We start from the raw sequence: 14251 nt of genomic DNA on the forward strand, positions 1-14251 counted from the left end.
CCCGGACCCCCCATGGCCCCAGGGACACCCCCGGACCCCCTCTCTGGGCGCCCCCTGCTCCGGGACCACCCCACTGTCCCGGGGATCCCCCACTCTGGGACCCCCCCGGTGTCCCTGGGATGCCCCTGGGACCCCTTTTCACCCTCAGCCCCTCCCCACCTTTCCCTGGGTTTTGCCCCTCCCTTCCCACTTCTCACTCATTCTATAAATGTACTTTAAAAACAATTAATTTGGATTCTGCTAATTATAGGACAATTAAAACCCAATGGAGTCTCTCAGGTGGGGGCCCCCAGAGCCCCCTCGATGTTTCCCACTCCCCCCCGGGTGTTCCCTGAGTTTCCAGTCCAGGGGCAGTGGGAGGATCCTCGGGGGCATTTCTGGGGAGCCGAGTCCCTGCTCTCTCAGCCCGAGGGGGTTCAGCTCCATTTTTGGCTGAATTTTGTTGATTTTCCCTCCTTTGTTCCAGTAACCTCCCTGCCCTACCCCGAGCCCCTCCCGGGCTGTATTCTGGGGGTAAATGAGAGGATTTAGGAGAGTCCCTGTCTTTTTTTAGGCCCCTGACAGGAAAGGAGGAATTCACGTGTGGAAATGGCTCATTCCCATCCCATCCCATCCCACCCGCAGCCTCACCACCCCCAGGGGTGACCAAACACCCAAATTCAGAGTGGAGCCATTCCCGGGTCACCCGGCAGGTGTGGGGGTGTCACCGTCATGGTCCCGCCCTCTGATCCCACCTCCCTCCCGGGTTCTGAGTGGGGAAACTGAGGCCGGTTCAGCTGTCGGCCCGGGAGCGATTCCCGGAATGCCCGAGGGTTTCCCCTCCCATCTATCCCTGAGTACCCCCTAGGTATCCCAAACACCACCTTGGGCTCCCCATATCTAATCCTGGGTGCCCCCAGACCCTCCCACCTCCCCCTGGATCTCCCTGATGTGCCCCAGATCCCCCCCAGACCCCAGGCTGCCCCCAGTTTGCCCCGGTGTACTCCTTCACCCATCCCAGTGCACCCCATCTGCCCCAGCCCCTTCCACCCGCCCCTGATCCCTCCCCATCTGTTCCTGCTCACCCTCCAGTCTGCCCCAGGTGCCTCCTTCCCATCAGGCTCCCCCCATTTAACCCACAGCCACCTAATATACCCCAATCCCCCCTCACGCCCCCCAGTTCTGCCCTCCCAAGGTCCCCCAGTCTGCCCCAGACCCCTCTCAGATGTCCCCGTTGTCTCCCTCATCCACCCCACGTCGCCCCCATCTATCCCTGGCTCCCCAACCTGCCCCCACACGTCCCCCTCACTCCTCCCCATCCACCTCAGGGTTCTCCCAATTTTCCCAGACCCCCCCTCCATCTGTCCCCCGAGGTCCCCTCATCTACCCCAGGGTCCCCCAGTCTGCCCCAGACCCCTCCCATGTGTCCAGGTCCCCTCCAATCTACCCCAGGTCTCCCCCATCTGTCCCAAGTCCCCTCAAGCTCCCCCCATCCACCCCAGGACCCCTCAATCCACCCCAGCCCCCCTCGGTCCCCCCCAGGCTCCTCCCCCGTCCCCTCCCGCTGTCCCCGGGCCGAGCCGTGCGGGGCCGTGCGGGGCCGGGGCGGGGCGGCGGCGGGGCCGGGAGGGCGGCGCGGCGGCGGCGGCGGCCCCGCACCCAGCGCCCGCACCCACCGCCCGCCTCCCGCGGGCGGCGGCAACAAAGGCCCTTCCCCGCCCCCGCCGCCGCCTCCCGCCGCCTCCCGCCGCCGCCGGCAGCGTCCTTGCGGCAGGAAGATGCCCGGGGAGGTGCCGCCGCCGGCGCCCCGGGGGCTGCGGAGCCTCCCGCTGCTGCTGCTGCTGCTGCTCAGCGCCCGCGCCGCGCTGGTGAGTGCGGGGGCACCGGCGGGGGCACGGCCGGGGGACACCGGCACCGCCAGGGGGGCGGCGGGGACCGGCACCGAGCGGGGGCTGCGGGGAGGGATCGGCACCGGCACCGCCAGGGGAGCGGCGGGGACCGGTGCAGGGCGGGGGGCAGCGGAGACCGGCACCGGGAGGGGTCAGCGGGGACCGGCACCGGGAGGGGCAGCGGGGACCGGCACCGGGAGGGGTCAGCGGGGACCGGCACCGGGAGGGGTCAGCGGGGACCGGCACCGGCACCGGGAGGGGTCAGCGGGGACCGGCAGCGGCACCGGCAGTGGGGACCGGCAGCGGGCGGCACCGGCCCCGCGGATGAGCTGCCGTGGGCAGGGGGGTGGGACCGGCCCCGGCATCGCGCGTAGATCGGTATCGCGGGGAACGGGGGTGTGCGCGGTGGCACCGGTACCGTGCACGGGCCGGCCCCGGGCAGCGACACCGCTCCGGAACCGGCCTCGGTACCGTGCGTGGATCGGCAGCGGGCGGGGGGCGTGGGGCCGGCAGCGGTACCGGGGGGGCACCGGCACCGTGCGGGGCCTGGCAGCGGCAGCGGGCGGGGGGGCGGCAGCCCCGGGGACCGGGACCCGGCTTGTGGGGTCCCCCAGCTCCCGAGGGGCCCCGCTCCCCGCCCCCTGCCCCGTGGCCGCCCCTCGGTGCCCTCAGAGCCCCCCCGAGCCCAGCAGGCGCTGCCCCCGGGGCTGTCCCCTCCCCTGCGACCCCCGGGCGGTGCCGGGCAGGGTGGCGGCCGTGGGGAGGGGGCTGCGGGCTGCTGCCGTTTGAAGGTCGTAGCGAAACACGCCTTAAAAACCACCCTGAGGGGCGGAGAGGGAGGAACCCCCCTGCTGCTGCTGCTGCTGCTCGGGGGCAGCGGGAACTTGTCCCCCCCGTCCTTCCCCTCCGCCTCCCCCTCCCCTCGGGCATCCCCAGCCTCGGTGGGGCGGGGGGCGGCAGACGCAGCCCGGGCTGCGCAGGCAGCGCCCGCTCTTCCCCCTCCGGGTGGCCGGAGGAGAAGGGGCCGGGGATGCTCGTGGCACTTCCAAAGCCGCTGCTCCCCCCGGGATCCATGGATCCGAGGGATCCACGGGAACCTCCCTGCCCCGCCTGCTCCCTGCCCCGAGCCCGGTGTTGGAGTTTGGGGGATTGGGGCGCTGCTTTCCGGGAAGGAGCCCGAGGATGCTTTTTCCTCCCAGCCCGGGAGCAACGGGATAGGGTGGTGGGGAGGAAGGCTGCTCCTCCTCGTCATCCTCCTCTCTTGAAGAGGAGAAGCCCCAGGGCCTGGCTGCTGCATTGAATCGCCCGGAGCTCATCCCCCTCCTCCCGGGGCTCTGGTTTGGGGGTGCTCCGGGCTGGCTCCCCCATTTCTGCACCAGGGCCGTTCTCCCGGCTCGCCCAGCAGCAGCGCTGCCCCTCTGGAGCACAGACACAACTTCGGCGTCTCTGAGGGGACGTGAGACGCTCCTCCAACGCCTCTGGCGAATTTGCACGGATCCAAGGGCGCTTAATCCAGCCCGAAATTCCCTCTGCCATGGATCCGGGGAAGGCTCTGCTCCTCCGGGAGCTCCCCCCGTGCCCGGTGCCCGCGGTGCTGGCGGTGAGTGAGGCTGTGCCGGTGTCCCGGCACCCCGGGGCTGTGGGGGCGGCTCTGAGGGTGTTCATCCCCCCTATACGAGCATTTCCCCTTCTGCTTTTGGGGAGTTGCTGGTTACTGGGTGAGGCTGTTGGCGTTCCCGGGGGATTTGTCCGTTTAGGGGAGGCTGTGGGGCTGTTCAGTGCCGGGCTGGCGGTGATGGGATGAGGGATGCTCCCGAGGGTGGAGGAGATGCTGCCTCCACCTGGATGGGATCGAGGCCTCTCCTCTCTCCCTCTCTTCCCTCTTCAGTCCTTCGTTCTCCTTGGACAGACTCAGCTCCTCCCCTGGGCCACCGGGAGGGAAGCGGGGGCTTGGCACAGCTCGGGCACGTCCCTGACGGTGGGATGGGGACGGATTTGGGGATTCCTGTTCCCCCAGTGCCGGATCCTGGGCCCTGCCAGGGAACCTTTCCCTGGAGCAGCACTCGGAGCGGGCCTGGCTGCTCGGAGGAGCCGCGATGAGCGAGCCCAGCCCCGCAGGCACCGCTCCCTTGAGCTCACGGGGCCGGGTCCCTGTGCCCGTCCCACGGGGACAGGGGCAGGGACAGGGCACGGCTGTGTCACCTCCCCGGGACGCGATGCCTCCCTTTGATCAGCTGCAGTCCGTGACCCCTCCCGGCCCGGCCTTTGGGGAAGCTGGGATGGATCCCCTTGGGATCAGTCCCTGTAACCCTTTACGTGCCAGCGTGGGAGAGCTGGGGCACAGGGGCTGCTCCTGTCCCTGCCAGAGGGGTATTCCCAACAGTGCTGTGGACAGGTTTGGGTTTGGCTGAGATTTCCCAAGGCTCCTCCCTGGTCCTGCCTCATCCCTTTGGAGCTGGATATGGACCACAGAGAGAGGGGACAAGGGACACCCAGGCTCCTGCATCGGCCATTCCTGGGACAGGGGTGGGCTCAGCCCCTGTGGGACAGCCCAGATCCCCAGGAGAGGCTCCTCTCCATGCAGGGGGTGGGTGCAGCCAGCCCTGAGTGCCCCCTGCTCTGAGGTCCCCACGGTGAGGCTCAGGATGCTTTGTTGTGGCTCTGGCTGCTGTCGGAGCCCAGCTTAGGGATCAGCTCATCACCTTAATTACCGAGAGCGTTGATTGGCCCCAACCTTTCCCAGGTCCCTGGAGCATTGCAGGGGTGGCTCTGGGGCCGGCCAGGTCCTGGCTCCCCATGCAGGAGATCGGGGATGCTCTGGATTTACTCTGGGGTTGTTTCACTGTGGAAGGGCTTCCCTTGCTCCCTGCCACAGCCCCGGACCCTGCCCTGGCTCGATCCCGAGGGATAATGAGGGACACAGCCCCAGAGAGGCCCTGCAGGGGTTTGGGGTGAAGCACCCCCTGCCCTGCAGGGATCTGGGGGGTTCAGCTCCCCACAGCTCCGGGTCCCACCAGGGCTGGGGGTCACACAACACCCTCATTCCCGTGATGATTTCCGTGTTTTGGCCTCGGCAGCTCTCTGGTTTCCAGCCTGGCCTCGGGGCCATGGGGAAGGGTCTGCCGAGCTTTGGGGGTGCTCTGGGGTTTGGTGTCACGGCTTTGCAGGGCTCAGCCCGGCCCCCAGGGGTGGGTTGGATCTCCCTGGTGTGAGCTGGAGTCGCACAAGGTCCAGCCCAGCCCCGTTTGTAGGGTCAGCCCAGCTCTCCCAGTCCAGCCGTGCTCAGCCCCAGCTCCTTCCTCTTTCATGGAGAAACTGAGGAAAAAAATTTATCAGTAAATGAAGGAATGGGTCCCCAAGGGGTGCAGGGTCCTCTGGCCGCTGTCACCTCCTGCCCCTGCCTGGGAGCAGTGGCAGTGGCGTCCCCGGCTGTCCCCAGGGCTCCTTTCCCTCGGGAGATGTGCGGCAGCCCCGGGAGACGGCAGCGGGGGCTGGGGAATGCCGGTCCCGGCAACGTGAGCCGGGTACCAAACCCTGCCGGGCCCGGCGGGGCTCTGCCAACAGGGCACCGCTCCCTTCCCGAGCCCTCGGAGCCTCGAACCCGGCTCCGCTGCGTTCTGTGCCCGTGTCCCGGCCCCTCCCGGCTCTCCCGGAGCTGGGGCCGGTGCCAGCCTCGCCTCCCGCCCGGTCTGGGTGGGTTTTGCCGCTGCTCTGCTCCTGGAGGCTCAGTCCCGGCACTCTCGGTGCTTGGGAGATGCAGAGCGGGGATTGGAGCCCTGCAAATGTGGCTGAGCCCTGCATCCTCCCTCCCCTCCTCATCCTCCCCAGCCAGCCCGAGGCTCCCTTGGCTCGGGAGCTGCTGGAGAAGGGTTCCTCCTCAGGAAGGGGCCGTGGCCCTGCCCGGTGTCACCTGGTCCCCGCTGGTCCCTGCCGGGCTCCGGAGCCACCGCCCGGCTGTGGAGGGAGGAGCGGAGCCCTCCCGGTGCTCTGTGCCATTCCCGGCTTCTCCCTCTTGCTTTGTGCCATTCCCAGCTTCTCCCTCTTGTTTTGTGCCATTCCCAGCTGCCCATCCGTGGTTTGTGCCATTCCCAGCTTTTCCAACTGTTTTGTGCCATTCCCATATTTCCACTCATGGTTTGAGCCATTCCCAGCTTTTCCACCCCAGTTTTGTGCCATTCCCAACCTCTCCCATTTGTTTTGTGCTATTCCCAGCTTTCCCACCCAGGGTTTGTGCCATTCCCAATTTCTCACCCATATTTTGTGTCATTTCCAGCTTTTCCACCTGTGTTTTGAACCAATCCCAGTTTCCCACCTAAATTTTGTGTGATTCCCATCTTTCCCACCCATATTTTGTACCATTCCCCACTTTCCCATACGTTTTGTGCCATTCCCAATTTCCCCTCTTGTTTTGTGCCATTCCCAATTTCCCCTCTTGTTTTGTTCCATTCCCAACTTCTCCCCCGTGTTTTGTGCCAATTCCAAGCTTTCCCATCCATGGTTTGTGCCATTCCAAATTTCCCACACATATTTTGTATCATTCCCAGCTTTTCCACCTGTGTTTTGAGCCAATCCCAGATTTCCACCTGAGTTTTGTGCCATTCCCAGCATGTGTTTTGAACCATTCCCAGTTTCCCACCTGTGTTTTATGCTGTTCCCAGTTTTCCACCTGAGTTTTGTGCCATTCCCAGTTTCCCACCCGTGTTTTGTGCCATTCCCAGATTCCCCCCTGTTCTGTGCCATTCCCAGTTTTCTACCTGAGTTTTGTGCCATTCCCAGCTCGTGTTTTGAGCCATTCCCAGTTTCGCACCCATATTTTGAGCCATTCCCAGTTTCCCACCCATCTTTTGAACCATTCCCAGTTTTCCCCGTCCTGTGCCGTTCCCAGTTTCCCTCCCTGCCCCGGTCCCTCCCCCGGAGCGGAGCTGGAGCCGGAGCTTTGCGTGGCCACTCCTCCCTCTCTCCCCATTAATTAATTTGACATTTAAGGCGAGCTCCTCGTGCAGAGCTCTCCGTGAGCAGCTCCAGGACGGGAATTCCAGCCGGGAGGGAGGGACGTGGCCGGATCCAGGCTGAGGAGGCTCCTGGGGCAGCACCTGCCCCCCAAACTCTGTTCTGGGGCCTTCTGTGGTCAGGAAGGAACGGGATGTGACTGTGGGAAGGTGAAAGCATTTTTAGAGCCGGTTCTTTCAAGGATTTTTATTAAAATTGACTCAAAAAAAGTTAATTCAGGGCTGGTTGAGCCAGCATTGAACCCGAGTGTGGTTCTGCTGAGGGGGCAGCACCGATATGGGGGGACCCAAACCTCCTTTTCCACCTCAGCATCCCAGAGCAGCTCCCAGCTCCCTCCAGGACGTGCTGGGATGGACTGGGACGTGCTGGGATGGACTGGGATGGACTGGGACGTGCTGGGATGGACTGGGATGGACTGGGACGTTCCCTCTGCCCTGCCCACGAGCCCGGCTGTGTTTTCATCTCTGTGGCCACACAAAAGCCTCTCCCTCCTCTCTCAGCACAGCTTGGCCACAGCTCAAACTCTTTCTTTTGAGATAAAAATAACAGCAGCAACCTCAGGGCTGCTGCTTCTGCCCCGGCTGGGGGAGAAATTGGGATTATTTTAGGAAAAAAAGGGGGAAACCTCAATGTGGGGGAGCCTGGGTGCAAATCCCCCCTGGCTGCAGCCCCAAAGGGGCACCTGGAGTGGGGAGGAGGAGGCTGGAGCCAGGGAAAACTGGGAAAAGCTGGGAAAAGCCTCATCTCCCAGGCAGCACGGAGCACAACTTGTTGGCAAAACACTTTGTTTGCCAAAAAAATGATGTTTTCTGGAGGAGGAGGAGGAGGAGGGGAATGGAGCTGGTTCAGGAGCTGCTGAGGGAAGGGGGGGCCTGGCTGAGGGTTTGGGGGGGTTGGGAGGGAAACTCAGGCAGCAAATGTCAAAAATCCAAGGCAGGGCTGTGTTTTGGGGCAGGGGAGTGGGAGTTTGGGGCCAAAGCGGGCATTTAAAAGAGAAAAAAAAAATCTTATTTATTTCTCATTTCTGCAAGTTAAGCTGGAAGGGAACAGAAAATTGCTGTTTGTGTCCCTGCAGAGACAGCAGGTCTGGGAGCACACAGGGAGCTTTGCTTCCCTACACTTGGTGTTAATCCACCATTCCCAGCTTTTTTAAGGCAAATTTAGGCCCCTCACAATTTTTCAGGTGCTGGGAATGGCCCTTGTGCCCCTGCAGAGCTTCTCCATGTACCAAATAAAAACCAAGCAGAAAAAAATGGGATAATGTATGGGAAAAATGGGATAAAATAATAATTTTTTCCTGCATTTTGGATTTTTTTGGGGGGAATGGCATCATCCAGGTTCTTCTTTCCCCTCTCCCTCAGGCTCCAGCGCCAGGTGAGGGAGGTGTGGGGATCTCCTGGAGCTGGGACAGCACCTGGGGTGGCCTGGATTGCTCCAAAGCCCCGGATCCAGCCCTGCAGGAAATCCCAGAGCTGCCAGGGACTGGGGGATGGAATGGGGGATTTGAGACAGCTGGGACCCCTGGGGGCAGCTCAGAGGGTGAGGGTCTCTTTTGTAGTGAGGTCCCTGTGATTTTGGGGTGATTTTGGGCTTTGGTGCCACCGCTGCCTTTGTCAACTCCTTCTCCTCCTCCAGAAATAATCCAGGATTCCATCGTTCCCATTTCCTGCCCAGTTTGGTGTCCCCAGCCCGGGCTGCGTGTGGGGGCTCTGATGAGCGCTAATTAAGCTCTAATTATCCCCCAGGGGCAGCAGGGCAGTGCCCTCTGTGCTGACAGGTGTTAATTACCCTGGTGTTAATTAGGGAGAGCACTGATGGGGATATTGGGGGTCCATCAGGGCTTGAGGGCACAGAACTGGGATGAACCGGGATCCTGGGCAGGGTTTATTGGCCAAGGGGCCTCTTCACCCCCCCCAGCCTCCTCTGGGGTTTGGGAACCCCATCCCACTGGGACACCCAGGGTCTAAAATCCCAGAGCCACCGAATTCCTCGGCTTTGGCTCCCTGGAGGAGCCGTTTTCCTCACTTACCAGTAATGAACTGGTGCAGGTGGGAGCAGGGATGGGCTCCCCTGGATGCTGGGGTCAGGGGATGGCTCTGGATCCTGGGATCACCCTCTGGCTCTGGATCCCAGGATACCCCTGTGGGAATGGATTCCCCATGGCCCTGGGACATTTCCTGCAGCACTGGGGGCTCAGGGCTGGGCAGGACCCCCTGGATTTTGGGGTGTTTGCAATTGGGGTGGCCCAGCCAGTTCTCCCCCTTTGCTCTCCTGCCTTTAATTGGGATTAGTTATTTAGAATTATTTATAATAATTGGGATTAATTAGTCCTCCTCCACCTTGGAGGGCTGGGCCCTCTGCATGGCCAGGCCCTGGCAGGGTGTCCCCAGGTGTCCCCCAGATGTCCCCAAAGCCACCAGGGCAATGCCCAGGGGTGCAGTGGGAAGATGCTGGTGGGATCTGTGGCTGGGGTGCCGGGATGGGAGCAGATCCTGGATTTGGAGCATCCTGAATCCTTTTCTTTTCCATGGCAAGAGCTCTTCAGCAGCCAGGAGGAGGAGGAGGAAGGAGAGAGGGAGTGTGGCACAGCTGGGTGGGCAGGGAGGGACATTGTCCCTCACAGGGATGTCCCTGTGTCCATAGGGATCCCCTGCCCCAAGAGGAGATGGGAACTCCTGGGGACTCCTGGGCGTGGATGGGGCTGCAGGGAGCAGCAGCTCCAGGCCCTCTCTCCCAGCCCCCACAGGAGTTTGGGGCTGAACTGGGACCTTTGGGGGCTGCTTCCAGCCCTGGAGCACCTGGGAGTTGTGCTGGGAAGGGATCTGGGAGGAGTGTTCCTGTGGGCTCTTCTGTGCACGTTTTTACCAAGATTTGGTTAAAATCCTTTATTTCTGTGAGGGTTTGGGGATTTTTTTCCCAAGGAGCTTTTTGGCTGCTGGTCCCACTGGCCTGGGGTGAGGCTGAGGGTCTGCCTGGGACCATCCCAGGGGAGTCCCAGGAACCTGACTGAGGGATTTTCCTGCTGATTTTCCTTCTGATCCCACTTCAGCATTCCTGAGTGCTCCTGCCAGCTCCAGCCAAGGCTGACTCTGTGATCCCAGTGCTAGAACTCCTGGATGAAAACATTCCCAAGGCCCAGCCAGGCAGCTGCTGATGCTGCCAGGGGTTCCAGGGCAGGAAGGGCAGTGGGATTGGGATGCAGAGTTGGCTCCCAGCTCGTTCCCATCCCTGCACTGAGAAGTGGCTGCTGCCCCTGGGCCTCCCCATCCCATCCCATCCCCTCCCTGCAGCCGAGTGGGCTGGGTCAGGTCAGGGTGTGAGGAGCAGGGATGGGAGAGGAGCTGGGCTGGACACTGAGGGCTGGCAGGAAGGGACCATTTCATCCCTCCTGCTCGGCTTTGGATGCTCCAAGGGTGAATTCCCCATTCCCAGAAAATTCTTTTGGAGCAACTGGATCTGGAGCAATTCTTTTGGTGCCTGGATTTTTGTGAGGAGCCGCAGAGCAGCAGCTGGGCCTGGCCCTGAGCCTCTCAGCCTCATCCTCTTTGCTCTGGGTTCAGCCTTAAAACCCCAAATCTGCCCCCAGCCCCGGCACAGGTGGGATTCCCACACGTTCCTGCATCGGTCAGGGAGCAGCGGGATCGGGGCTGGCGCCCCAAAACCCCAAATCCCCGCTGCAGGCAGGGCTGGATCCCTGCTCAGCGCAATTCCAGCTGCTCCCAACGCTCCAGCCGGAGTTTGCCTGCAGCTATAAATACCTCGGAGCGCAGCAAAGCCCCCGGAGGGTTTAGGCTCTATATTTAGGCTCCTGCAGCACAAAGCCATATTGCACGGAGGCTGGGCAGTGGGATCTCCTTCTAGGAACTGGGGGGAGGAGAGGACAGGAGCACAGGGGTGTGATGGAGCCTTTCCATGTGGATCCGGGGCTGGATCCTCCCCCTGCAGCCGCTGTCCCATCCCGCTGCTCCAATCCGGGCCTTTCTTCCCCCAATCCCCAGCAAAAGTTGCTGCCTGAACGTGGAGGGAAAGGGACATCAAACATTTATAGGCCTTGTGAATCGTCAAGGAAATGCCTGGCTCTGTTAAAATAGCAGCAGCAATTAGAGGAGAGGGAAAAAAAACCCAGAAAAAAGAGAAGCCAAACTCCACATGCACAGCTCGAGTGTTTCCCCAGCGTTTTGCCGTCCTCACCCGGGGTCACAGCTCCGGGCTGGGCTCCCCAAGCCCAGCTGGGCGATGGCACAAGCCCTGAACCCCCCCAGACCTGACCTCGTGGCTCTCCAAACACGTCCCAGGCTCAGCTCTGACCTCAGCTGAGAGGGCAGTGAGAAGTTAATTGGGTTCCTTCTCTTTTCGAGGTTTTGGAGCGGGGTTGGTGCTTCCTGCCCGCCTCTGCTGGCTCCTAATTAGGGAAACGCCAAATCAGAACTTCCCGGAGCCTCAGTGGGGTTTATCCCGTCCTGCCCCTCACCCAGGGTGAGGGTGGGGTGGGAGGTGAAGGAAAACAGCCAAACCCCGAGGAGCAGGGGAATTTTGCTGCTGCTTTTTGTGACCCAGGATCTTCCAGAGGAAAAATCCGCTGCTTCTCCAGAGGGCAGCAGGGCAGGAAGGTCACCCTCGTCTGCTCAAGCTTTGCACTTCCCCGCATAAAAATCAGGGCTTTGGGGATTTTTCATTGTTTTTTTTTTCTCTCTGGCAAAGGTTAGAAGCTGAATGAGGAGCAGAGCGAGCTCTGGAGTGAGGAGGAGGTTCAGGGTCCAGGACTGGGTGTGGATCTGGGCTCTGCCTGCCCCAAGGTTTTGGGAACTGGGGCTTGTCTGGCACAGCTCAGAGCTGGTGGGGAAATCCAGGGAGGAAGAGCAGGGCTGGGAGAAGCAGCTGAAGGGTGCTGGGGGGTGGTGGCCACAGGGACCCATTTTCCTGGTGCTGCTGATGTGTAGGGATGGGTTTGCCAAGGAAGAGAAGAACTGAGCTGGTGGGAATGAGGGTGGACCTGGTTGGATTTGAAAATGAGAGGTCAGTTGGTGTTTTGGGCTCAGGAATTGGCTTTGTTTGATTTGGGAAGCTGAAAAACACATTCACTCTCCTGTGAAAATTTGCAAAGTTTAATAAAGAACAAGAGGAGACAAGGACCACAGAGCAAAGGTTGTTAGGGCCGGGTGCATTGTGGCACTGAGCCAAGAGCACACTGTAATCTTCAGGGGTACCCATTCAATACCTTTTAGTGACATCAGCCTTTGCATATTCATAGACCCCTATGCATATCCATAAACTGGTTTACATTTTCCAGGAATTATTTTACAGGGCCCCTCCTCGGATCTGCCTTTTTAGAGCCTGTGAATTCCTTGGCTGTGGTTTCAGTCCATTCTCATCCCCTGCAGTTCTGGGCCCTGGCCCTCCCTGCCTTCAGCCAGTGAGTGCTGATGGTTGGCAGCTCTGTCCAGGTGTGCTCATCCTGTGTGCATTGGGTGTGATCCCATCCCAGCAGGCATTTTAACACAGCACACTGATATCAGCTACTGCACTGAGCTTAATGAACAACAGAAACAAAATCTCTGTCTTTATAGCAAAGTTATTTTAACACCACACATATAAATTCATTTTAACATTTGCAAAAAGCCAATATTATAATGTGTATCTATAACAGGGATCAATGCTCCTTCCCAGTGGGGTCACCCCAGCCATGGAACCCACAGGAAAATCTTCCCTGTGTGAAATCAGAACTCTGGGTGCTTCCTTCAGCCCCTGGGCTCTGAGAGCTTCCATGGTCCCATCTTTAAGATTTTCCTGCTGGTATCAGAGCTGGAGGTGTTTTCCAAGCACAAGGTGGATCCTGCAGCTCTTGGAGTGGAGAATTTGAGGAAAACCTGGTGTGTGGTGGGGGATGGTGACAGCAGGGGACAATCTCCCCTGCTCTTCAGGAGCAGCTTCTCCTGCTGGAGGCTGCCAGGGAGCCCCAGTGCCCTGGGCTCTCATTCCCTTGGCATGGAGCTCTCCCTGCTCTCATTTTCCTCCTGCTCTGCTGGGCTGTGGGGGTGGAGCTGGTGAGGCTGGGCCAGGCCTGGCTGGGGGATGTTGGCCTGGGATGTTGGGAGCCATTCCCATGTGGGGATCCTGGGACCTGCTCTTGTATGGAAATGCTGGTGCCTGTCCCTCTGAGGGGATTTTGGGACCCATTCCCATGTGGAGAATGGGCATTCCTGGTGCCCATTCCCCTGGCAGGATCCTGGTCCATCTGACATTCCCATGTGGAGATGCTGGTGCCCATTCCCCTGGCCTGTGCCAGGATCCTGGTGCCCAATCCACACCAGGATCCGGGTGCCCATTCCCATGGCAGGATCCGAGTGCCCATTCCCATGGCAGGGTCCTGGTGCCCATTGCTCTGGAAGGATCCTGCTCCATCTGACATTCCCATGTGGGGATTCTGGTGCCCATTCCCATGTGGGGATCCTGGTGCCCATTCCCATGTGGGGATCCTGGTGCCCATTCCCCTGGCAGGATCCTGGTGCCCACTCCCATGGCAGGGTCCTGGTCCATCTGACATTCCCACCATTGGCATTCTGGGCCCTGTTCCTCACCCGTTGCTGTGTTGGGCACTGCCCTGACCCCCCCAGCAGGACCCCCCCAGTTTCTCCTCCCTCTTCCCCTCCGTGGCAGGGCAGGACATTTCTGTCCCTCCCTTCTGTCCCTCCCTTCTGTCACCTCCTGTGGTGCTCTCAGCCCACCTGAGCTGCTCTGGGAAAAGAGGCCTCAGGTGCAGCGAAACCCCCTCACAATTTGTTTGTTCCTCACCCATTCCCAGGCTGGATCCCAGAGCTGCCAGGGCTGGGTTTGGTTTTCCCTCTCCAACAATAAATTTAGATTCCCCAGCAAGGCTGGGAGTGTTCAGCAGCTTGGGACAGGTGACAGCAAATGTGTCAGGAAGGGACATTTCCACAGCAGGCTGGGGCTGTGAAAATCCCTGCTGCTGTGGAAAGGGCAGGAACCTCCTTCCTGCCCGGATATCCGAGGGAAACAACAGGTTGGGGAATAAATATCTGCACTTGTCCCCTCGGGGACTTCCCAGTGCCGTCCCTAGTGCAGCCCCGCAGGTGGAAGACTCCCAGCAGTGCTGGATTAGGGCTGGATTTTCTCTTTTTCTTTTTTTTTTTCCCTGAATGGAAAAAGCCATGTTCGCACGGAAACCCATCGGAAAGGCAGGAGCATCCCAGAGGCACCTGAAAAGCTCCCGGCTCTCCGTTCAGCGTTGCAAAAAGGTTTAGAAAATTAAAAATACAGCGTGGAGTGCGTGCCTGTGGAGTGTGGGGCTCTTTGTGGAGGAGCTGAGGGCTCTGATGGGCAGCGGGAGCTGCGGGATGAGGATGAATCCCCAG

At 60.7% G+C, this 14251-nt stretch overlaps 1 protein-coding gene across 1 annotated transcript in view; it reads left to right on the top strand.

Annotated features, from left to right (window-relative positions):
* The first annotated feature begins 1603 nt into the window (after positions 1-1603).
* Positions 1604-14251, top strand: part of SDC3 (syndecan 3) — a 46455-nt gene continuing 33807 nt past the window's right edge. Inside the window, exon 1 of the mRNA XM_077189799.1 lies at positions 1604-1847. Coding sequence (XP_077045914.1) covers positions 1758-1847 — 90 coding nt within the window. The 5' untranslated portion in view covers positions 1604-1757. The remainder of the gene's footprint in view (positions 1848-14251) is intronic.

This window comes from Agelaius phoeniceus, chromosome 22 (assembly GCF_051311805.1).
Source record: "Agelaius phoeniceus isolate bAgePho1 chromosome 22, bAgePho1.hap1, whole genome shotgun sequence".
Taxonomy (NCBI): domain Eukaryota; kingdom Metazoa; phylum Chordata; class Aves; order Passeriformes; family Icteridae; genus Agelaius; species Agelaius phoeniceus.